The sequence below is a fragment of the Myotis myotis genome, unplaced genomic scaffold, assembly GCF_014108235.1.
Source record: "Myotis myotis isolate mMyoMyo1 unplaced genomic scaffold, mMyoMyo1.p scaffold_m19_p_4, whole genome shotgun sequence".
NCBI classification, from domain to species: domain Eukaryota; kingdom Metazoa; phylum Chordata; class Mammalia; order Chiroptera; family Vespertilionidae; genus Myotis; species Myotis myotis.
The window spans coordinates 13832597-13858487 of NW_023416346.1; the positions used below are offsets into that span (position 1 = coordinate 13832597).

General features: G+C 43.1%; 1 protein-coding gene across 3 annotated transcripts in view; it reads left to right on the forward strand.

Moving 5' to 3' along the window:
* The window catches only part of GABRA3 (gamma-aminobutyric acid type A receptor subunit alpha3), a 231952-nt gene extending 217110 nt beyond the window's left edge, over window positions 1-14842 (forward strand). For 2 of the 3 annotated variants that reach the window (XM_036305993.1, XM_036305992.1), the window contains one exon: window positions 13399-14842. In XM_036305993.1, coding sequence (XP_036161886.1) covers window positions 13399-13734 — 336 coding nt within the window. In that variant the 3' untranslated portion in view covers window positions 13735-14842. The remainder of the gene's footprint in view (window positions 1-13398) is intronic. The other variant, XM_036305994.1, reaches the window with a different exon arrangement.
* Window positions 14843-25891: the final 11049 nt, after the last annotated feature.

The following is a 25891-nucleotide window of genomic DNA, read 5'->3' on the forward strand; positions in this document are numbered from 1 at the left end:
GGAAGAGATTTCAAAATTTTAAAATTTCTCCTTTTTATTACGCTTAGAACTTTACTTTTTAAAGAGTATTCCCTTTGGCTTATTTGCATATACAGAGGGATTATGGGAAGCCTCAGTAATTTTCGTAGAAGACTTTACTAAGATTCAATTGCTTATAAAAATATTGGCTTCTCATATAACTTAATTTATATGAGACCTTGATTATATTTTTAAAAAGCTAATTTGTTAAGTAATTAAAATAGGTATTTTTATTAAAAAAGCAAAGTTAGTAAGTTATATGTTTGATTAATGAGGCACAGGTGCTGCCCCACTTCCAGACTATTTAAAATGCAGACCACTATTTAAAACACCACTAGAGCTTTTGTTTTTAAAATTCCATCTTAAAATTCCACTGCTGTTGAAAAACTTGGCTTTATTTAAAAAATATTTTGCTACTTTATTTTACCCTCCTTAGAGGCCAAAACCTTCATAACATTTAAAATATATGTATATAAGTAAAATATATTTATTAATTTTTATTTGATAAAGCTTTCCATGTGATTTCAAGTATATTAGATCAGTTAAATTAAAAATATTTCTATTAATTTAAATTTGTGCACTCGGGGGGGAAGGGGGGGTCCCTCAGCCCGGCCTGTGCCCTCTTGCAGTCTGGGACCCCTCGGGAGATAACGACCTGCTGGCTTAGGCCTGCTCCCTGGTGGCAGAGGGCAGGCCTAATCCCTAGGTGTAGCCCCTGGTCAGTCTCAGAGCAGGGCCGATTGGGGAATTGGGTCGCTGCCCCCTGTCATGCACAGAGCAGGGCGGATCGGGAGGTTGTGATGCCACCCTCAGTTACGCTCAGGGTAGGGCTGATTGGGGGGTTGGGGCACCGCCCCCTGTCACACTCAAGGCAGGGTCAATGGGCAGGTTGTGGCGCCACCCCCTGTCACGCACAGAGCAGAGCCCATCAGGGGGGTTGGGGCTCCATACCCTGTCACGCACAGAGCAGGGTCGATCAGGGGGTTGGGGAGCTCCCCCGGTCACGCACAGAGCAGGGCCCATCAGGGGGTTGGGGAGCTCCCCCCTGTCACTCACAGAGTAGGGCCTATAGGGTAGTTGGGGCACCGCCCCCTGTCACACACAGAGCAGGGCTGATGGGGAGGTTATGGCTCTACCCTATCACACACAGAGCAGGGTCCGTGGGGGGCGGTTGGGGCGTCGCCCTCTATCACCCACAGAGCAGGGCCAAAAGGGGGTTGGGGCGCCGCCACTCTCACACTCAGGGCAGGGCCGATGGGGAGGTTATGGCTCTACCCCATCACACACAGAGCAGGGCCCGTGGGGTGGGGGGGTTGGGGTGCCACCCTCTATCACCCACAGAGCAGGGCCGATCAGGGTTTTGGGGCACCGCCACTGTCACACTCAGGGCAGGGCCGATGGGGAGGTTATGGCTCTACCCCGTCACACACAGAGCAGGGCCCGTGAGGTGGGAGGGTTGGGGCGCCACACCCTGTCACACACAGAGCCATAGGGTGATCAGGAGGTTGGGGAGCTCCCCCCTATCAGGCACAGAGCAGGGCCAATCAGGGGGTTGGGGTGCCTTCTCCTGTCAGGAACAGAGCAGGGCCGATAGGGAGGTTGTAGCCCCGCCCCCTGTCACACACAGAGACACAGGGCGATCAGGGGGTTTGGGTGCTGCCCTCGTCATGCTGATCCCGGTGCTGGGAGGCATAGTACCCTTTTACTATATAGAATAGAGGCCTGGTGCATGGGTGGGGGTTGGCTGGTTTGCCCTGAAGGGTGTCCCGGATCAGGGTGGGGGTCCCCACTGGGGTGCCTGGCCAGCCTGGATGAGGGGATGATGGCTGTTTGCAGCTTGTCACATACCCTTCAGGGTGGGGGTCCCCACTGGGGTGCCTGGCCAGTCTGGGTGAGGGGCTGAGGGCTGTTTTCAGGCTGGGACTGAAGCTCCCAACTGCTCCTTTTTTTCTTTTTTTATTCTGAGCCAGCTTTAGCTCTGAGGCTCCAGCTCTTAGGCCTCCGCTCCTGAAAGCAGGTATCTGGTTTGTTTCGGTTCTACAATAGAAACTCTGTGTCAACTCCAGGTCTGAGATCCCGGCTAGCTGAAAGCTGGTTTCTTGGGTTTTGTTTAGCTTCTATTTTTGTAACTATGTTTCAAACTGCCAGCTCAGAGGCCTGCAGCGGCAGGTGGGGAATGTTGGAGTCCTCCGTCACTGAAGCAAGCAAGCCTCATGTTAGTTTCAAGCTGCCTGGCTGCCGGCCGCCATCTTGGCTGGCAGTTAATTTGCATATCTCGCTGATTAGCCAATGGGAAGGGTAGCGGTTGTACTCCAATTACCATGTTTCTCTTTTATTAGGTAGGATATTATTTATTTAAGTTTCAACAATTTTGAGATTCTAGAGCCAATTATAATTATCTAAGAGATTTACTTTGGCAAATTTTGTAACATTGAGGACTTACTAACTTTTTTAGCAGTTTTAATGTTAACTTTTGGAACACGGTCCATTATTATTTAAATAAACTACTCTTTATTATGGAAATACCAATTTTATTGCTATAACCTAGCCTATATTTTTTATTGCGTCAAATCTGCCATTATTCTGAGGAAAACACAGCTTTGGGTTTTTATTCTGTAGCATCGCAAAGAGAGTTAAGTTTAGCTCAAAATCTATCTAATATTTGAAATCGTATTGTTGCATGCATTTTGCAAGCACAGGAATCCCAGACGCATTTCTAAATTTTGTTAAACTTTTCATGGCGAGAAGGAGACTTTTCCTAGCACATTCAGGAGTGGGACAAGATCACCACGTGTCTCCCTTCCCCCACCTCCTGCTTGCTTTGTGAAATTTTAGCAACTGACCTGGCCGTGTTTCTCTTTTCAATTAAACTAAAGGCATGCTTAATAGATAACAACAGATCAACAAGACCAAATCAAAGTTCTTTTCCTAAATCTTTTTCTACTCCATTTTCCAAAGTAATGATTAGCTCTTAAAGTTATTTTTGCCAACATTTGCTTATCCCAATGCATTCTTCGGTAATTTTTAAACAAAGCATTAAGGCATCTCCCGGAGAGAAAGCTGACAGATTTAATCTCTATAGCTGCCCAGTCACTCCTCTCCAGGGGGAAAGGATCTGGTGACTTTTTAGAAATTATAGATTTTCAATCCCCAGTACAAATTAGGTATTTTATGATTTGAACAAGAAGCCACATTAAAGATGACCACAGCACTCCTTTTTGAGCCTGATTTTAAAAAGTACCTTTTAATATTCCAATTTCTTTATAATTTTGCCTTTTAATCAAATTCTTCCCCATTATAATCTCACTTAAGACAAAAGACTTTTCTTGCCCACTCTAGTTCGTGACTTCCAGAGCTTGGTACAATCTTTACACACAGTTCAATCTTACCACCATACCAGTGTTGTTTCTGCTTAGGCAAATTCTTCTTCTCCAAATGTCCATGTCTGAGGAGCCAATTAATGCTGGGTTCTTAATCCAGCATCTTGAAGGGTTTCAGGAATCTGGAGAAGGGACCACTGTAAATGATTAAAGAGTCTAGAGACAAAACATAATTTTGGAAGGTATTTTGGGGAGTAAGAGAAGACTTAGCTAAAGGAACCAAGTTCTGCTGTCTCTCTGGACCCCTTGCTTTTTATTAACACAAATTGTCCTAAATCAAGGTAGATATACATATCAAAGGCCAAGGTTTAGTATACAGAATCCATTGTCAGATTGGGGGAACTGCCTAAGGCTGTTTAGGTGTTTGGCCAGCAGGAGGCAATAACATGTACATTGAAATGCCCTCAGCTGTCTGGCAGCAAGCAATCATCTATGCATCCTTTTCAGGTTTGGGGAAATGCCCTCAGCCATTCCAGATGATTCAGCCCTGCTTACATGCTGGAATTAGCTTCCTGCAAGTGACTCCCCATTTTCTTTTATTTTGGGGGTTATTTGTCTACCCATTTTTGCTGTCCATTTGTTTTTGTTTCTATGTATTAAACTGCTATGCCTCCCAGATTTTGTGGGGTGGTCTTATGTACTAGGTGTTTTGTGGTACCCAGTGGTACAGACTCTGCCTGGCTCTGCCTGTCCCTGGGCAACCTGGTTGAAGTCTGGCAGGGCAGAGCCCCTACTAGTCTGGTGAGCATGGCCTCCATAGCCCAGAGATTGGGTCTACCTTTTATCTCACACCTTGAAAGTCGCTGTTCTGAGCTTTTCACTTTGGCTCACATACCTGGGCTCTGTGGGGAGAAGGGGAATCTAGATCCTGGCCAAGATGGTTTGAACAGACTCACATGGGGTGTTGTGCCCATAATTTGTAAGAGGAGGGTAGGCATTTCCTCTCCTTCCAATGTCTCAGCTCTGCCTGGCTTGCTGGTACCCCCTTGCTGCCACCTAAAGCAGGAGAGGCTTTTAAAATAAATAAAAATAATAATCCTATATAATAAAAGCCTAATATGCTAAATGTCCGGTTGTCCAGTTGGCCGTTCAACGAATCAAAGCATAATATGCTAATGATATGCTAAGGCTGCTCAACTGCTCGCTATGACGTAGACTGACCACCAGGGGCCAGTCAACTGGTTGACCAGTTGCTATGATGTGCACTGACCACCAGGGGGCAGACACTCCAATTGGTAGGTTAGCTTGCTGCTGGTGTCTGGCCGATCAGGACTGAGTGAGACAGTGCGGACACACCCTGGAACCCTCCCGTGACCCCTCCCTGTCTGGCCAACTTCCCCTGTCCCTCCCCGGCCCTAACTGTGCACCCTTGGGGTCCCTCGGCCTGGCCTGCACCCTCTTTCAATCTGGGACCCCTCAGGGGATGTCAGAGAGCCAATTTCAGCCCGACAGCGGAATGACCAGTTGCTATGATGCACACTGACCACCAGGGGGCAGATGCTCAATACAGGAGCTTCCCCCTGGTGGTCAGTGTGCTCCCACAGGAGGAGCACTGCTCAGCCAGAAGCCAGGCTCACACTAAGGATGTCTGACTGCCAGCTTCGGCCTCGTGGGGAGCGGGCCTAAGCCATCAGTCAGACATCCCCCGAGGGCTCCTGGATTGTAAGAGGGTGCAGGCCAGGCTGAGGGACCCCCCCAACAAGTGCACAAATTTCATGCACCAGGCCTCTAGTCTACACTAATAAAAGAGAAACATGGTAATTGGTGTATGACCGCTACCCTTTTCATTGGCTAATCAGCGAGATATGCAAATTAACTGTCAGCCAAGATGGCGGCCGGCAGCCAGGCCGCTTGAAACTAACATGAGGCTTGCTTGCCTCAGTGACGGAGGATCGGTGGAGGAAACCAACGTTCCCCGCCTGTGGCTGCAGGCCTCTGAGCAGGCAGTTTAAGAAACATTGTAACAAATACCGCTGGACTTCAGCCAGCAGATTTGCAGCATTGTAAGCAAAGGCCAGAAACCTACTTTCAGCCGCGGAGGCCTAAGAGCTGGAGCCAAGCCTCAAGGTAAAGCTGGCCCAGAATAAAAAAAAAAAAAAAGGAAAAAAGGAGCGGTTGGGAACTTCAGTCACTCACAGCCTGAAAACAGCCCTCAGCCCCTCACCCAGACTGGCCAGACACCCCAGTGGGGACCCCCACCCTGATCCAGGACACCCTTCAGGGCAAACCAGCCAGCCCCACCCATGCACCAGGCCTCTACCCTATATAGTAAAAGGGTAATATGCCTCCCGGCACCAGGATCAGCGTGACAAAGGGCAGCGCCCAAACCCCCTGATCGCCCTGTGGCTCTGTGTGTGACAGGGGGCGGGGCCCCAACCCCCTGAGCAGCTCTGCTCTGTGCCTGGTAGGAGGGAGTTCCCCAACCCCTTCCCCCACGGGCCCTGCTCTGTGTGTGATGGGGTAGAGTCATAACCTCCCCATCGGCCCTGCCCTGAGTGTGAGAGTGGCGGCGCCCCAACCCCCTTTTGGCCCTGCTCTGTGGGTGACAGAGGGCGGTGCCCCAACCCCCTGATGGGTCCTGCTCTGTGTGTGACGGGGGCAGTGCCCCAACCCCCTGATTGGCCCTGCTCTCTGCGTGACAAGGGGTGGCACCGCAACCTCCCCATCGACCCTGCCTTGAGTGTGACAGGGGACAGTGCCCCAACCCCCCAATTGGCCCTACCCTGAGCGTGACTGAGGGTGGCATCACAACCTCCCAATCTGCCCTGCTCTGTGCATGACAGGGGCAGTGTCCCAACGCTCCAATCGGCCCTGCTCTGAGCCCGACCAGGGGTTGCACCTAGGGATTGGGCCTGCCCTCTGCCACCCGGGAGCAGGCCTAAGCCAGCAGGTCGTTATCTCCCGAGGGGTCCCAGACTGCGAGAGGGCACAGGCCGGGCTGAGGGACTCCCCCCTCCCCCCCCCGAGTGCACAAATTTTTGTGCACCGGGCCTCTAGTAATAATATAAATAAATAAGCCCAGCTTGGCACTCGAAACTTTTAGTGCTGTTGGCCCCCATTTGGTGGGGCCTCTGACCAGGCTCCAAGGAGGCCCAATGACTGAGTCCACTGACTCCCAATGGATGGAGCCTCTGACCAGGCCCAGCTGCAGGTGTGCAGATTTCCAGCCCAGCACAATTCCCCCCTGGCTTGGGTTGCTGCAGGGTGGAACAGAAACAGGCATTCTGCAGATGGAAGAAAGAGCACCTCCCCTGCACTCCAATTGGGCAGGACTGATCTTCCTTACTGGACCCCACTGTCCAGTCCGAATCCTGCTGTCTGTCAAGAGTTCCTTTGGAAGGAGGCAAGAACATACAATGGAGCCAGGATAGTCTCTTCAATAAATGGTGTTGGGAAAATTGGACAGATATATGCAAGAAAATGAAACTAGACCACCAACTTACACCATACACAAAAATAAACTCAAAACGGATAAAGGACTTAAATGTACTACAGGAAACCATAAAAATTCTAAAAGAATCCAAAGGCAACAAAATCTCAGACATATGCCGAAGCAATTTCTTCACTGATACAGCTCCTAGGGCACTTGAAACTAAAGAGAAAATGAACAAATGGGACTACATCAAAATAAAAAGCTTCTGCACAGCAAATGAAACCATCAACAAAACAACAAGAACTCCCACTGTGTGGGAAAACATATTTGCCAATGTCATAACTGATAAGGGCCTAATCTCCAAAATTTATAGGGAACTCATACAACTTAACAAAAGGAAGATGAACAATCCAATCAAAAAAATGGGCAAAGGACCTAAATAGACACCTTTCAAAAGAGGACATTCAGAAAGCCAAGAGACATATGAAAACATGCTCAAAGTCACTAATCATCCGAGAGATGCAAATCAAAACAACAATGAGGTACCATCTCACACCTGTCAGACTGGCTATCATCAACAAATCAACAAACAACAAGTGCTGGAGAGGATGTGGAGAAAAAGGAACACTCGTGCACTGCTGGTGAGAATGCAGACTGGTGCAGCCACTATGGAAGTCAGTATGGAGTTTCCTCAAAAAACTAAAAATGGAACTCCCATTTGACCCAGTGATCCCACTTCTAGGAATATATCCCAGGAAACCAGAAACACCAATCAGAAAGGATATATGCACCCCTATGTTCATAGCAGCACAATTCACCATAGCTAAGATCTGGAAACAGCCTAAATGCCCATCAGTAGATGAATGGATTAGAAAACTGTGGTACATCTACATGATGGAATACTATGCTGCTGTAAAAAAGAAGGAACTCTTACCATTTGCTACAGCATGGATGGAACTGGAGAGCATTATGCTAAGTGAAATAAGCCAGTCAATGAAGGAAAAATACCACATGATCTCACTCATTCATGGATAATAGAGACCATTATAAACTTTTGAACAATAATAGATACAGAGGCAGAGCTGCCTCAAACAGATTGTCAAACTGCAGCGGGAAGGCAGGGGAGGGTTGGGGGGCAGGAGGGAGGAGGGTAAGAGATCAACCGAAGGACTTGTATGCATGCATATAAGCATAACCAATGGACATAAGACACTGGGTGGTAGGGGAGGCCAGGGAATTGTCAAGGGCGGAAAATAAAAAATAAAAAAAGGACACACTTGTAATACCCTTTGTAATACTTTTAGCAATAAAAAGGAAAAAAAAAAAAAGAGTTCCTTTGGAAATAAAGGGTCCCTCAGTTTCTATGCTGGTATGTCCATCATACCCCTCTGCTGGCCCCAAGCTCCACCATGTGGCCCCTCCCACTGACTCAGATCCAGGTTACTTCCTAGGTGACATGATAAAGGGGTGCTCACACTACTCCCTGTCCTTTTTTCTTTTTTTTTCCATTTACTTCACTCAGTTATGGCCTTGATGATCTTTGTACAAGTCACTCCCTTTCTAACCCCAAGTGCTTTGTCAATACTATTTTCTGTCTCTGGAAGTTTTGTTATTCAAATCTTTTCATGGCTTGCATTCTCATTTTATTCAGATCTCTGCTCACCTCCAAAAAGATACTCTCTCTGACTAGAACTCATCATCCTTCTCTGCCACTGCCTTGCATAATGTATCACCATTATTACATTTCTGTACATATTTAACTGCTTACATGTTAATTACATGCCCTTCTTCTCTGTAATGTGAGCTCCTTGAGGGAAAGGGCCATGTTTTACTCTTCAGTGCTGCAGCTCCAGCACCTAGCAGAGAACCTCCCAAGTTGTAGATGCTCAGTAAATACTTAACAAATGAATGAATAACCTCTGTAGTTTCTCAAAATCCATTATTCCCTGTTTCCCTTCCTTTTCTATCCAGCCTTGGCTGCATGGAGTATCACTGCAGTCACTCGCCAGCACTTTCAACTTCCTCACTCACTTCAATCCAACTCCTCTACTTCTCTCTGAAAAAAATTTCCACAGATGTCAATGGATTGCTGACATTTATGATCTTATACTCTTGAATTCTGCTGGTCCTTCAACCTATGCCTGCAATCTTTATCTGTGTCCCTAATCAGTTCTATCTTCTATTCCCTATAAAATATATTTTAAATCTTGACCATTCACTTTAACTTCTTCATGGGGGAATGTGAAAACTATTGTATGAGATTTGTCTTAACTTACTGTGTACCTTTCATCCCACCAAAGCACAGATAGTATTTGAGTATCATCCACTCTTTCCTTAGCTGTGATGTGGCCCCAGGTAATTCCCCACTTTTGCTCTGGATATCTCCCACTGTCTCAGAAAACTGTTCCAAGTGATTACTTTTCTTCCACCTGCATTTTCTCCCCTTTTTATTGGCTTATTGACCTCCTCCTAATCTTGCATGCTCCTTTTCTCTTTTGAATTCCCTTGACATTATCTGACTCTCTGCATGCTTCTTGTGCTTTCTCCCTTACATTTTAGTTCTGTTTTATTTTAATTAATCTTCCTCATATAACAGCCTAAAATTTACCAGCTTAACCATTTTACATGTATATTTCAGTAGTGTTAAGTATATTCACAATGTTGTCTAACAAATTTCCCGAACTCTTCATTTTGCAAAACAGAAACTCTGTACCCATTAAACAACCATAAATCTCCAAGCTCCCTTCCACTGGGAATCACCATTCTACTTTCTATCTCTATGAATCTGACTACTCTTGTGTACTCTCATGTAGATGGAATAATACAGTATTTGTCTTTTTGTGACTGGCTTATTTTATTTAGCATAGTGTCCTCAAGGTTTATTTATATTGAAGTATGTGTTAGTATTTCCTTTCTTTTTAAGGATGAATACTATTCCATTGCATCTTTATACCATGTTTTATTTATTCTTTTATGTACCATGGCTTTCTTCTACATTTTGGCTATTGGGAATTATGCTACTATGAATATGTAAGTGCAAATATCTCTTTGAGACCTTACTTTCAATTTGAGGAGATATATACCCAGAAGTAGAATTGATGAGTCATATTTCAATTCTATTTTTAAATTTTTGTGGAACCAACATACAATTTTCCATAGAAGCTATACCATTTTACATTCCTAAAATTGTACAAGGTTTCCAATTTCTCTACATCCTTGCCAATACTTGTTATTTTCTGGTTTTGTTGTTGTTGTTGATAGTAGGTGTCCTAACGGGTGTGAGGTGGGTTTTTATTTGTCTTTCCCTATGCCTAGTGCACTGTGTTGAACATCTTTTCATGTGGTTGCTGGCCATTTGTATTTCTTCTTTGGACGAATGTCTATTCAAGTACTTTTCTCATTGAAAAATGTGGTGTTCGTTTTTTTGTCATTGCTCTGATTTGTATTTGAGTTCAAGTTACCACAGTTTGCCCCACTTCTGAAAACTGGGCTTTAGGAATGATGGATGATTGTTAGGAAGTTGACATAGAGGCACTGAATCATATATGCATATGTTCTATAACCCTAGCTGGGTGTCACGTACATTCAGGGCTAGAACTAATCCTCTAAATGGTACTTCTGAAAACAATAGATAGGAGTGCCATTTGAGGAAAACTCAAGTTGGACATGCATCAGTTCATAAAAGTTTTCATTGTCTCATCCCAAAACCCAGATGAGGTAGCTTTCTAGAAGGAAAGGCATTCTTGTCCTAGGGTCAGACTGCTTGAGGGAACTTGGAGAAGTCAGTTTCAGTTTTGTCGTATATGAATTATGGAACTATAGAGATACACTCTCTGTAGAGTATAGTACATCAAGAATCTTGAGTGGAGGGGGTGTCATTTTTTTCATTCAGTAACCATCTATTGCATGCCTAAGAACCAGGCACTTGGCTAGGGAGGTAGGAATAGAATTGCAACTTGGTCAAAGGTAAGCCAGTCTAGTTTGTATTTATCAAATTCCAGAGCATAGTGAAGTATTAGAAAACTAGATGCAGAAATATTAACCAATAATCTCTGATTCCGGCTCCTGCATTAGTGACACCACAACTTTTGCTTTGATTTTCTTCTTTGATGATTTAAGTAAAAATTATGTGGGTTTATTAAAATGTGCCATGTTGGAAAGGGCAAGGGAAATTAAAATATATTTTCCTTTATTACTTAAAAATATGCAGTTGAATCAAATGCTGCTTCACCCCACCTGTAGAATACAAAGTATATATGAAGCTAAAGAAAGTGTTTGCTGTTCAGAATGATTGTTTTTGGAGACTTTGTCTTAACCAGCTTATAAGATGACTAAATAAAATAATGTGTGAAAGCTTCCAGCAAAGTCAGGGTAATAGGTTGTTTTTTTTCTTTTGTGTGTGCGTGTGTGTGTGTGTGTGTGTGTGTGTGTGTGTGTGTGTGTGTGTTTACCCTTGAGAAAAAGAGATTGCTAACTGAATTAATAAGTAAGCAGTCAAATAGTAAAGTGTTCTTTTATCTAACAGCTAGGGCATTTAGCAGCAGGCCTCTATTCACACAATAAATTTGCTAATTATAAATGAGTCCCATGTAGTATTTAAAGCATTTATAAGACCTTTAGAAGCCTTAAAGTTCCTCCCCACTTCTACTTGTAGCAAAGTGACTGTAATCCTCAAAGAGAAAGACCAGTATTGCTTTGTAAACGTCCTATTAGTCAGATTATTCATTTACTTAAACCAACACCCTCTCCCTGATTGAAAACCCTAAAGCTAGCACCAGCAAGCACAACAGGAGGACATGACATCCAATGCTTTTGCTGTGCACACTGTGATTCAGCTACAGCAGACTCCTTGTCACCCTTCAAACAAACAGTCCCTTTGGCCTGTGAACTGGCCTGCTGCATCGCTATATGATGAGCTCCTGCTCTTTTTTTTGCAACCAAGTTTATAAACGTAATTGCTTTCTCTGAGCCACCATTTCCAACATTTGTAGGTACCTTGCCCCTCTCTCTACTGAATTTCTATCATACTCTGCTCATATCTATTAGAGGTCTGATCACATTATATGGTGATAATGTGATCAGAAGGCTATCTCTCCCACTGGACTGTGAACTCCTGGAAAACAGGGACTAAAACTGACTCATATTTTAACTTTCCCACCTATCCATAAATACCTAGCATAATTTTTGGCCCAGTAAATATTTGGCAGAAGTTATTAGGATCAGGAAGGTAAATGGCAGTGTGGTCTAAAGGGAAAAAGGAATCAAAATGATGGGGACTCTTATGTAAAGAAGAAAAGAGAAGAGATTGGGAGAATGGGGTCAATAAGGGATGGAGGAAGTAGAGAAACCTAGGAAGGAAAACACATAGGAAGTAGAGGAGTGAAGAGGTTGCAAAGTAACACCGAGAAAGGGAACAATGTAAGGTGTGTGAAATTAGGGCAATAAAATGCCCTACTCTTGGGCATTTCTGAAGCTCATCTAGCCCCAATTGTCCCTAGAAACAAAGAGGGATGGAAGGAAGAAAAAGCCAGAGTGGGGAGTGAGGCTGAAAACACTACAGACTATGAACTTGGCCACTGACTTTGGGCTAAGTCTGGGACTGGCCTGCTCCCTTGGCCTCCCATTCTTCAGCCTCTCTCTTCCAACCCAGGCCTGACCTTTGTCTCTTCTCTTTTCTACACAGAGGGTCCATATATACCCAAATTATATATGTGAGAATAAATTGGCACATGTGTGCATACTTGTTTCCCATTGAATACTTTTAATCTGGAAAAAAATCCAAAGAAGAGTGTTATAGCAAGCCCCTAGCTGTCCCTGCCTTTTCTGTGTCAGAGGGGAGCATTTGCATAGCTTCCTGGGAGGCTGTGGCTCTGGCCTGCAGCCTTGCAAGAGTGGAAAACTCTGGTGTGCCCCCTAGTTTGCTGAACACATTTACAATGTATGAAGATTGAGATACTGTTGTAATGATAGATGTAAACATACCATAGTATTTATTGTGTCATTAAGGCAAAGTTACTTTCAGACTCACCGAGCTCTCTTCCCCACAGGAGATGTGCCACTTGATAACTGAAGCCTTTTGGAGTTATTTCTTAGGTAACTAAAAAGTGTCTTGTGCCTATAGAAAGCAGCATGGAGGAGCCCTGGATAAAAGTCAGGAGCCCAAGTGGCTATTGTGGGCTCTGCCACTCAGTCTGAGGCTTTTTCTCATCTGTCAAATAGGAGTAATCTCACCCACCTACCTCATTAGGGTTACCATAAGGATAAAATCAGATGATTATATAGGACCCTACATGTGACCAACATTTTACAGTTGTCAAGTGATTTCTACCACCATTCTGTCATCTGATTCTCTCAACAACCCTGCCAAATATTTTGATAATCATTTTACAGATGAAGAAACTAAAGCTCAAAGAGGAGGAGTTACTTGGCCATAGCCACATAGCTAGTAAACCAGGATGATACAAGTTTTTAGACACACACATGTCTACTCAGTGTTATTGGCTTTAGGCCCCCTGTGTCTTAACTTCTCTCGGGGTTCCTCCTTTCTACAGCTTCTGAAGGTGCTCAATGTAAATAACTAATTAGATTTTTTGTTCCCCCTTTTCCCCTACATTTTCTGGCCCCTAGAAGAAAACACCAGCAGCTCCGACAAAGAAAACAGGCACCACCTTCAACATCGTGGGGACCACCTATCCCATCAATCTGGCTAAGGACACTGAGTTCTCCACCATCTCCCAGGGTGCTGCTCCCAGTGCCCCCTCAACACCAACTACCATTGCTTCACCGAAGACCACCTACGTGCCGGACATCCCAACTGAAACCAAGACCTACAATAGTGTCAGCAAGGTTGACAAAATTTCCCGCATCGTCTTTCCTGTGCTCTTTGCCATTTTCAATCTGGTCTATTGGGCCACATATGTCAACCGGGAGTCAGCTATTAAGGGCATGATTCGCAAACAGTAGATAGTGGCAGCACAGCAACCAGAGTACAGTATACCCTAGGAAGCATCCAAGCACCTAAACCCTGGGGCTCCCCTTCATGTGTTTCAGGATTCTTCTTGTTAACCCTCTATCAAGCTATTACTCTCAATTCATATTTATGAACCTCAATGAAGAAAAAAAAACAACAGAAAAATTACTTGTTTCTCTAACATTGCTGAGTGTACCCTCATCAGAGCCAAACACTGCCATTTGTCCAGTTGCTCATCTTAGTCTGCCAGTCTTCCCCAGTTGAGGTAACTGCATATATTTTATTGCACTCTGCCCAGTGCAAAAAGTACAGGAGGGTCTATTACTTGTAGTGGGAGCCTTGGCTGTTTGAGAGGTCCAAACCAAGGAGGATTGTTAACTGGCCCAGATCAGATAATTAATAGCAAAGGCAGGTGCTAGTGCTATCCTCTAAACATGGCCCTCAGCCCCTTTATTGGCTTGGAGGTTAATGGGAACAGTTGAGACTCACCACTGTTTATCATGTATGGTCAAAACTGATAGAATAAACTGGGCCAGCCTGACACCAAGGTTACTGGTTCCCTGACATGTCCAGCTCCTCAGAAAAATAGTAACATTTTTGGTACATATCTCCTCCAGCAAAAGCCCTCTTCTCTCAAGCCCTCAACCCTTGTAGCCAGCTGACCACTGCTTAGTTTAGATTCATTGCCACCTGCAAACTCTTTAAGAAAAGGATCAAATATTTTTTAAATTTACACTAAAAAGGTATGAATAGAAACAAAAAAGATCTATATCAAATGCCTACACAATAATTTTAAAAGGATTAGAGTGATAGAAAAGTCACTTCCCTGCTAAGGTACCTAGTCAAGTACTGGATAGGACAACAGATATGAGCTGGGTGGTAGTTAAGGCTTAAATTCTTGCTCAAAAAGACAGGGATACTGGCAGACAAAAATCAAATTCTTCCTACCACACTCTCCACATTTCATACCTTAGTCCAGGCCCAATGTCTTTGCTCCCATGTGTCAGGGAATTCTGGTCCTCTGTTAATGCTGATTCTAAGGAGCAGTGAATCAGACTCTAGTTGATTTTTGAGTCAACTAAATAATTAACTTTATTACCAGTTTAATAATATATTACTTAGGTGCCATCTGATATAATTTGTTCTTAATGTGAGTAAAAGAGACAGTTATAATATTTTTACAAGGTAGATAAACTAAGTCTTTGATGTTGGAGTGACTTGCCTAGGCTCTTTACAAGTGTCTGTAATAAAGAATCATCATATTTCTCTTTCCAAAGGCCAAAATGAAGATAGAATTGAGAACGGAAGTCCATTTTAATCTCAGGATCAGCACAATATCAATAGGCTTGGTGGGCCCTGAATGCAGGTTGCTTGGACACAAAATGATTTTTAGAAAGTCACAATATGTTATCCAAGGAGACCAATTCTAATGGTAATGGCTCAAGGGAATGAGATTAAGGTGACAGCCTTAGCCATTCATCCAGAATATCCTAGAAGCCCAAAGTAAAGCCACAGATGGTACCAAAAAACAAATTCTTCCTGTCTACCCCTGAACAAAGCTCCTAGGGCTCTATCATTAGCTGCTGGTTGAATTTTCATCCATCCTTTCCCTATACACCTTGCTTCTTTGCCATTGCCGGAATAATGCATGCCAGTCCCATTATTCCTAAGACTGTGTCTGTAGATAAATTTATGACTAGAAGAGTGTAGTGTTGTGGATATGTGGGGATGGGGGGTGGGAGTGGGGTTGTTAATGATCATCTTATGGAATTAGAATGGAAGCCTGACATTTGCCTCTGTAGAAATTGTGTTTCCAAATGCTTTGATGCAATGTTTAGTGGCTGTTTATTAAACTCTTTCTGAATTGTACTTGGGCTGAAGAACTTTTTTAAATCACTCTTTGCCTAACATAGGTAGTACTCTGCTCTTGGTTTTCACCCCAACTCTCATGCCACCCTTATTTTCCACTTTTTCGCACCACTGGACTATGCTAGAAAAAAAAAAATGCTTTCCCAGAGCAAGACACCTATTATAGTGGTCCAAAATGTTACCCAGGTGAAAACATAGCTTGATTAACTCAGGGGTCTTATTATCTAATATGACAGAGAGTAAAACACCTGTATTGCTTCCTCAGCAAAACTCACCCACTCCCAGAAAATAGATAAAGTCATTTTTATGGCAATTCTAAATGCTTTCTTTTTCTTGATTATTTCCTTTAGGAAATAGTTCCCTTAGGCAGAGAGAGTGTCTGGTTAGTTGATCCATGTGTTGGGAAATGTATATGACCCTTATTTATTACAGATTTGGGAAAAATCTGGTGAATAATCTCATGAGATCTGCCTGAGGAAATCGCCTGAATCCTAAGGGATGGGGAAAGTCTCCTTGGCAGAGCATTTCAAATCCTATAAAAGGATTTCTTGTCCGAAATAACATCAGGGACTTGGACAACCTGACCCTTGATGCATGTTTCAGCTCTATGGTCAACTTATGGATGTCCTACTACTGCAGGCATTCCACAGTCCCTGTCCAGTTCCACTGTACCCCCAGAACAACCATGTGAGGCCCACATGGATGCCTCCATAGCAAACTTTCCTGATACCAAAAGTATACTCAGCCATGCAGAAGAATCAGTGACCTGGAAGATAGGACATTTGAGATTATCCAGTCAGAGGAACAAAAAGAAAAAAAATGAATGAAAAAAAAAGTGTAGGAAGCCTATGGGACTTATGGAACATAATAAAAAGAATAGCATGAGAATTCCAAAAGAGAAGAAATAGAAATGAACAGGAAGTATACCCAGGATAGGACAAAAGTAAGTATACAGTTGTAGTATGCAAAACTCACAAGACTTGATTCTTGTATCATTATTTATTTCTTACTAGAGGCCCAGTGCATGAAATTCATTCATTGGGTGGGGGGTGTCCTTCAGCCTAGCCTGCACCCTCTCTAATCTCAGACCCTTCGGGGGATGTCCGACTGTGGGATTGGGCCTAAACTGGCAGTCGGACATCCCTCTCACAATCCGCTGGCTCCTAATAGCTCACCTGCCTGCCTGCCTGATTGCCCCTTACCACTTCTGCCTGCCAGCCTGATCTCCCCCTAACCACTCCCCTGCCGGCCTGATTGATGCCTAACTGCTCCCCTGGCAGTCTGCTGGCCCCCAACTGCCCTCCCCTGCTGGCCTGATCACCCCCAAGGCTTTTATTATTATAGATATGACCCTTCACAGAAAATTTCACTAACCCTGCTTTACAATAAGGGCTTGACAATTGAATCATTGGGGCCAGACAACAAGATTTCCTTTCTTTGAATAGTGGAGGGAATAATTATCTTGTCTTTAAGTTGCCCTGAACATCAAATGAGATAATGACTTTGAAAAGTATAAAAGCACCATATAAAGACAACTGTCTTTTTCATGTACTGAAAAGACAATAAAGTGGTAAAATGAAAAACACTATTTCTATTCTCCCCCTTCCTACCTTTACAGCCTTTATTTAAACTTGGAAATTTATAAAAATTTCACTCCTATTTTCATTTCTTTACATTCAATATTATTTTGTATTAGTTTCAGGTTTTATATTAATTACAGAATAGTGGTTAGACAATCACGTAATTTACAAAGTGTTCCCCGATAGTTCCAGTACCCACCTGGCATCATACTGTCATTACAACGCTGTTGACTATATTCCCTATTTGAGTGACAATAGATTTGGTTCTCAACCTGTGGGTTGCGACTTTGGGGGTCGAACGACCCTTTCACAAGGGTCGCCTAAGACCATCCTGCATATCAGATATTTACATTATGATTCATAACAGTAGCAAAATTAGTTATGAAGTAGCAACGAAAATAATTTTATGGTTGGGGGTCACAACATGAGGAACTGTATTTAAAGGACCAGAAGGTTGAAAACCACTGGTATAGGTTCCTTCCAATCTTTCTTTTGTGTTGCTTGCCCTTCCTTTTCTTTCTCACGTCTTCACTCCTTTTCTTTATATAGTATTTCAATTGGCCCTCAAAGCTCAGTGAAGGCACTGGGACACGCTTAATCCATTTTACAGACCAGGAAACTGAGGCCAATTCCAGTTGGCTGTGGAACTGGACTCAGTGCGCAGGGAGCCCTCACAACTGTGCTTTCCACCTTTCCTAAGGGACAGCCATGGGGCAAACAAAAGAAACCTCCCTGTGAGGCTTCTGAGACTCATTCTAAAGCACCTCTTCATCGTGGATGCTCCGCATTCTTTCTTCTCCCCCACCCCCATTCTTTACTACCCCCCTCTTCTGGGGAGCAGGTGGTAGGCTTCACACTGACCACGCAGGCGCACACTGCCCTGGGGTGGGGCTGAGTGGGAACTGGGGCGGGGTGGGTGTGGGCTTGCTTTTGGGCCAAGGCAGGAGCAGGAGTCATGGCCCCTCAAGTGTGCAGGCTGTGGCAAGGCCCAGATAGCGCCAGGAGCTTTGCTGAACCGCCGCAGTGGGGTACCCGGCAGTGCAGCGCCCCTCCACTGGGGTGGCAGCGCCCCTCAACCCGCCCCCTCAGGGCTGCAGGTCCGCGCTCCTCCACCCAGGCATCCTTACACACCCGCAGTCATCACCTCTTGTTTCCTGCCTGGCCGACCCGCGTCTTGGGGCCACTGCAGAACCTCGCTCTCGGCAGGTGAGGCAGATCCCTGTTCTCTGGCCCCCTGCCCCAGTCCGAGCCCCTTCGGGTGCACTCTGCCTCTGCACTGCTCTAGCCCCTTGAGCCGCTGGCCTCCTGGCTGGCCACTTTGCTGAAGCTTCCTCTTCCTTCAGGTGCTCTCCTCAGACCCCCGGGAGCTTGGGTCCAGCCTCCCGCCCCTCTGTGGCTCCCTGCAGGCCCAGCACCACTTGGCTCTCCCTGGCTGCCTGCCTGTCAGGACGCTGCTGGGGCACCCTGCTGCAGGCAGCACAGTCCTGGGGGTGGGGGTGGGGGGAGCAGCTCCAGTAAAGTTTAAAAAACCCCAGGTCAGTGTTGGGATTCAGCTGTGGGCCCCATGGGGCTTCTGCCTGCGTAGGACAACATCGCTCACCATGCAGAGTCCAGCACCAAGGCCCCACAGCCCCACCCACCTTGTTAACCAGTCGTGATGTGACTCCATATTGGATAATTAGCATATTTCTCTGATATGTGTATATATATATATATATATATATATATATATATATATATATATATATTTTCCATATGAAGAACTATAAACCTACTTTTGTCCCACCATGTATAAAGCAATAATGGCTGAAAACTTCCCAAACCTGGGGAAACAGACATCCAGATACAAAAGGCCCAAATAGGTTGAACTTAAATAGGGCTACACTGAGAAAAATTATACTTAATTTGTCCAAAGTCAAAGACAGAATTTTTAAAGTATATTTTTATTGATTTCAGAGAGGAAGGAAAGAGGGAAAGAGAGATAGAAACATCAATGATGAGGGAGAATCATTGATCAGCTACTTCCTGCATACCTACCACTGTAGATCAAGCCTAAAACCCAGGCATGTATGCTGACCGGGAATCGAACTGTGACCTCCTGGTTCATAGGTTGGTGCTCAACCACTGAGCAACACTGACTGGACAAAAGACAATTTTAGAAGCAGCAAGAGAAAAGTTGCATACAAGGGAACTGCTATAAAAATACAGGCAGATTTCTCAACAGAAACTTTTCAGGCTAGAAAAAAAGGGGGATAACATATTCAAATATCAAAAGAAAAAACTGTCAACCAAAATAACTATACCTGCTTAAGCTTGCTCTTCCAATAAAAAGGAGAGATAAGCCTTCCCCTCCCTGCGCGGGGGGGGGGGGGGAAAGCCCACAAAAGCTGAGGGAATTCATCACCACTAGATCTGATCTACAAGAAATGCTACAGGGAGTTTTTAGAGTGGTGATAAAAAAGATGCTAATTAATGCCATAAAAACATAAGAAGGCAGTGCAAAACTCACTGTTAGTGGTAAATATATGGCCAAAGTTAGAATCTGTAATATAGTAATGGTGGGGCATAATTCACTTACAACTCTAGTTTAAAAGTGAAAAAACAAAAGTAGCAAAGATAATTGTAACTACAATAATTGGTTATTAGTTACACAATATAAGAAATGTGTAAATTGTTACATCAATAACCTAAAATGTGAGAGGAAAGAAAAGTAAAAGTGTAAAGCTCAGAAATTCTATTGACATTAAGTTGATATTAGTTTAAAATAGTCCATTATAACTTTAAGATATTTTGTGTAAGTCTATGGTAACCACAAGGGCAACATCTGTAGTAATTACACAAAAGAGCATGATAAAGAAATCAAAGCATACTGCAAGACATAAAAAACACAAAAGAGGATAAGAAACAAGGAACAATGGGTCTACAAAACAACCAGAAAACAATAAACAAAATGGCAATAGTAAGGCCCTACATATCAATAATTACTGTAAACATAAATGGATTGAGTTATCCAATTAAAAAACAGAATACTGAATGGATTAACAAATGTAGGTCAATAATATGCTGCCTACAAGAGACTCACTTTAGCCTTAATGACACACATAGATTGAGAGTGAAGAAATGACAAAGATATTTTAAGCAAATGATAACCAAAGAAAGGGCAGAATAGCTATACTCACATCAGACAAAATGGAATTTAAAAATGGTAAAAAGAGACAAGGTCATTACGCAATGAAAAAGGGCTCAATCCATCAAGATCTAATAACTATAAATATCTGTGTGCCCAACCTCAGAGCACCTAAATATATAAAGCAAATACTAACAGAGCTAAAAGGAGAATTAATCAACAATACAATAATAGTTGGAGATTTTAATGCCCAACTCTCAATAATTGATAAATCATCCAAAGAGAGAGTCAACAGGAAAACAGCAAATTTGAGCATGATAGAACAAATGGATCTAATAGATATACAAAGAAAATTCTGACAACAGCAGAATGCACATTGTTCTAAAGTACAGATGGAACATTTTCTAAGATAAAATATATGTAAGCCACAAAACAAGTCTTAGTAAATTAAAAATGATTTAAATCAAACCAAGTGTCTTCTTTGACCACAATGGTATGAAAATAAAGTCAGTAATGAGAGAAAAACTGGAAATTTTACAAATACATAGAAATTAAACAGCACTCTACTGAACAACCAGTTGATCAAAGAAGAAATTAAAGTCCCTTGAGACAAATGTAATGAAAACAGAACATACCAGAACTTATGGGATGCAGCAAAAGGAACTCAAAGAGAAATGTTCACATCAATAAATGCCTATATTAAGGAGCAAGAAATATCCCAAATATTTACAAGCTAACTCTACACCTTAAAGAACTAGAAAAAGAACAAACTGAGCCCAAAGTTAGAAGACAGAAGGAAATAATACAGATTAGAGCAGAAATCAATGAATCAGGTAACAGAAAAATAATAGAAAAGATGAACTAAATCAAGAACTTCTTAAAAAAATATGCAAAATTGAGAAACCTTTGGCTAGACTAAGCAAGAAAAAGCAAACAAACACAGAGAACCCAAATCAACAAAATTATAAGCTACTGTGAACAACTATAAACCAAAACACTGGGAAAATCCATAGACATACAAACTACCAAGATCAAATCAGGAGAAATAGAAAGTCTGAATAGACCAATCACTAGTAAGGAAATTGAATCAGTAATCAAAAGTTTCCCAGTGAAGCAAAGCCCATGACCAGATGGGTTCACTTTTACCAAACATTTAAAAATTAACATCAATTCTCAAACTCTTCCAAAAATTGAAGAGGAGGGAACATTCTCAAACTTATTTTGAGACCAGTATTTACACTGTTATGAAAGCCAGAGAAGGATAATACAAGCAAAGAAAACTATATACCAACATCCGTGTTGAATATAGATGCAAAAAATTCTCAATAAAATACTAGTAAACCTAATTCAGCAGCATATTAAAAAGATCATTCATCATGACCAAGTGAGATTTATACCTGGTATATAAGGATTTTTCAACATGCATGAATCAATCAATATGATAAATACATTAAGAGAATGAAAGAAAAAAATATATGATCATCTCAACATGCAGAAGAAAGCATTTGACAAAATTCAACATCCATTCATGATTTTTTTAAAAAACCTCTTAACAAATTAGGTAAAGAAGGTGCACACCTCAACATAATAAATCCCATAATTAACATCATACTAAATGGTAAAAGGTTTATAACTTTTCCTCTAAGATTAGAAAAAAGACAAGGGTGCTCATGCTCATCACTCCTATTCAACATACTACTGGAAGTCCTTGCCAGAACAATCAGAAAAGAAATAAAAGTAAAGGATATCAGAATTGAAAAGAAAGAAGTAAAATTTTCTCTATTTGCAGATTATATATATAAAACTAGAGGCCCAGTGCACGAAATTTGTGCACTTGGGGGGGAGGGGTGTCCCTCAGCCTGGCCTGTGCCCTCTCACAGTGCAGGAGCACTGCGATCAATTGCTCCAAAGAGGTAGGCCCTGCCCACCTATCCGGGGCTCCTCAAAGGATTGCCCCAAAGAGGTAGGCCGGAGCTGGGGGTCCCACGTCTGTGGCGGGTGCAACCATCTTGTGATGGCATGAGGGCATCATGGTGTGATGGCGTGAAGACCACCTAAGCTTTTATTAGTAAGATTATGTCATCTGCAAATAACTGTTAGATCTAATCAATGAAATAAATAAGTTGCAGAATACAAAATTATCAGGCAAAAACCAGTAGTGATTTTATTATTTATTTATTTATTTATTTATTTATTTTTTATTTATTTATTTTTATTTATTTTATATTTTATTTTTTATTTTATTATTTTATTTTATTTTATTTTATTTTATTTTATTTTATTCTTTAATCCTCACTTGAGGATATGCTCATTAATTCCAGAGAGAGGGGAAGAAAGAGAGAAACATAAATATGAGAGAAGATTGATTGGTTGCCTTCCATACATGCCCTGAACAGAGATGGAAACCACAACTTAGGTATGTACCCTGACTGGGAATTGAACCCTCAACCTTACAGTATATAGGACAATGCTCCAACCAGTTGAAAGCCACATCAGCCAGGGCACCAGTAAGCGTTTTTATACACTAACAATGAATTATCTGAAAAAGAAATTAAAATAGTCCTAACCAGTTTGGCTCAGTGGATAGAGAGTCAGCCTGCAGACTGAAGGGTCCCAGGTTTGATTCTGATCAAGGGCATGTACCTTGGTTGCGGGCACATCCCCAGTGTGGGGTGTGCAGGAGGCAGCTGATCGATGTTTCTCTCTCATTGATGTTTTCTAACTCTCTATCCCTCTCCCTTCCTTTCTGAAAAAATCAATAAAATATATATTTTTAAAAAGTAATTAAAATAGTGATACCATTTATAATATCATCAAAAGAATAAGATATTTAGGAATAAACTTAACAAAGGAGGCCAAAGATCACTATTCTGAAAAACTACAAGACACTGATAAAAGAAAATGAAGGCATAAATAAATGAAATGGTATCCTGCATTCGTGTGTTGAAAGAATATTGTTAAAATGTCAAGACTAGGTCCCTGGGAGTTAACAGGATCTGGCCTATAGAGGGGCTTTCAGTCCCAACAACAACAACAACAACAAAAACAACAACAACAAAATCACAGACATTCCAGAAAACTGGGATCTTAAGCCAGCCAAACGAATGACATTTCAATTTTTCATTCTTTTTTTATTATTATTTTGTTAGCTTTTTTTTTTGCTTTTTTCTTTGTTTTCCCTTTTTTTGTTTGTTGCTTTTTTTGCCTTTTTCTTTGTTCTCCTTTGTTTGTTCCTTTATTTCCTACTTCTTTTCACATTATTTTTTCAACCACATGTGCAGCAGACATGTGAGCGGCATGCTCTTGTCCAGGGAGCATCAGCCCCGTGAGCAGCCTGCCTCGAGCCTAAGAGCAGCAGCTTCATGTGGCCTGCCCCTGTCCAAGGAGCAGCAGCTGTGTGAGTGACCTGCTTCCCCATCCGAGGAGCAGCAACCACGCGAGCACTCTGACCTGTCGGAGGAGCAACAGCCACACGAGCAGTCTACCTACGTCTGAGGAGCGGCAGCCCTGCGCAGCCTGCCTCCATTCGAGGAGCAGCAGCTGCACAAGCATCTTGCCCTCATCCAAGCAGCAGCAGCCGCATGAGCAGCCTGCCCAATCTGAGGAACAGCAGCTGTGTAAGCAGCCTGCCCCCCTCCAAGGAGCAGCAGTTCTGCGAGCAACACGTCCCCATTCAAGGAGCAGCAGCAGCCCACTCCAGTCTGAGGAGCAGCAGCCACACGAGCAGACCACCCACGTCCGAGGAGCGGCAGCCATGCACAGCATTCACCAGTCTGAGGAGCAGAGCCACAACAGCCTGCACCTGCCCGATGAGCAGCAGCCAGGTGAGTGGCACGTCCCCGTCTGAGGAGGAGCAGCAACTCATGCAGCTCACTCCCGTCCAAAGAGCATCAGCCTCACAAGCAGCCCACCCCCGTCTAAGGAGCAGCAGACTTGCAATCAACCTGTCCAAGTCCAACGATCATTAGCCCCATAAGCAGCCCACCACATCAGAGGAACAACAGCAGTGTGCAGTCAGCCCAATTCAAGGATCATCAGCCATGTGAGCAGTCCGCCCCAGTTCAAGGAGTAGCAGCTGCGTGTGTAGTCCGCCTCCATCTAAGGAACAGCAGCCTCATGATCAGCACACCCTCTGTCTGAGGAACAGCAGCTGTGTGTAAAGCCTCCCCCCACCATATGATCAGCACACCCTCTGTCTGAGGAACAGCAGCTGTGTGTAAAGCCTCCCCCCACCAGCCAGAGGAGCCACCACAGCTGTGAACAGCACCCACCAGAGGAGCTGCTGCCAACTGAGGAGCAGACGCTACCACAACCACCTGAGGAGAAACCACAGCCCGAGAGCCACTGAGACCCAAGGAGCAGCCCCTGAATGACTCAACATCTAGATCTGTTGGTGAGATCAAACATGGGTAGACAAAGAAACCCCCAAAGGAAAGAAAAGGAGGACTTGCCAGAAAAGCAGCTAAGTGAAACAGAGGCGTGCAGCATGAAAGAAAAAGAATCCAGATTAAGGGTCCTAGAATGCATAAACAAGATGGAGGAAAAAACAACAACTTATGCAAGAAGCAAGAAGAAACGGATGAAAAAAATCAACAATATATGTAAGAATCAAAAAGAAATGGATGAAAGAATCAATAACTTATGTAAGAACCAAGAAGAAATGAAGAGTGATCTAGCTGCAATAAAAAACACCATTGAAAGTTTCAACAATAGACTAGGAGAAGTGGAGGACTGCATTAGTGAATTAGATGACAGGGAAGCAAAACACACCCAAACTGAACTGCCATTGGAGAAAAAAATGAAAAGACAGGAGGAGAGCTTCAGGGAGCTATGGGACAACATGAAAAGAAACAACATACGAATAGTAGGGGTGCCAGAACAACAGAAAGAGGAACAAGGGTTAGAAAACCTACTCGAAGAAATAATATCAGAAAACTTCCCTGAGGTGGGGAAGAAAAAAGTCACACAAGCACTGAGAGTCCCAAACAAGGTGAACCTGAAAAGACCCACACCAAGACACATCATAATTACCATGGCAAATGTTCAGGACAAAGAGAGAATCTTACAGGCTGCAAGAGAGAGACGGAAAGTTACATACAAGGGATCACCCATTAGATTGTCAAATGATTTCTCAACAGAAACACATCAGGCCAGAAAAGAATGGACGGAAATTTACAAAGTGATGCAAAGCAAAGGACTGGATCCAAGAATACTCTATCCAGCAAGGCTATCATTCAAAATTGAAGGGGAAATAAGAAGCTTTGCAGACAGAAAAAGGTTAAGGGAGTTTATCACCACCAAGCCAGCAATGCAAGAAATGCTAAAGGGACTGGTATAAAAAGAAGAAATAAAAAGCCCAGAAAGAAAACAGTCACAAAAAATAGAAATGGCTACAAACAAGTACCTTTCAATAATAACTTTAAACATAAATGGACTAAATGCTCCAATGAAAAGACATTGAGTGGCTGAATGGATAAAAAAACATGACCCATATATTTGCTGTCTACAAGATACCCACCTCAGAATAAGGGACTCACACAGACTGAAAGTGAAGGGATGGAAAAATATCTTTCA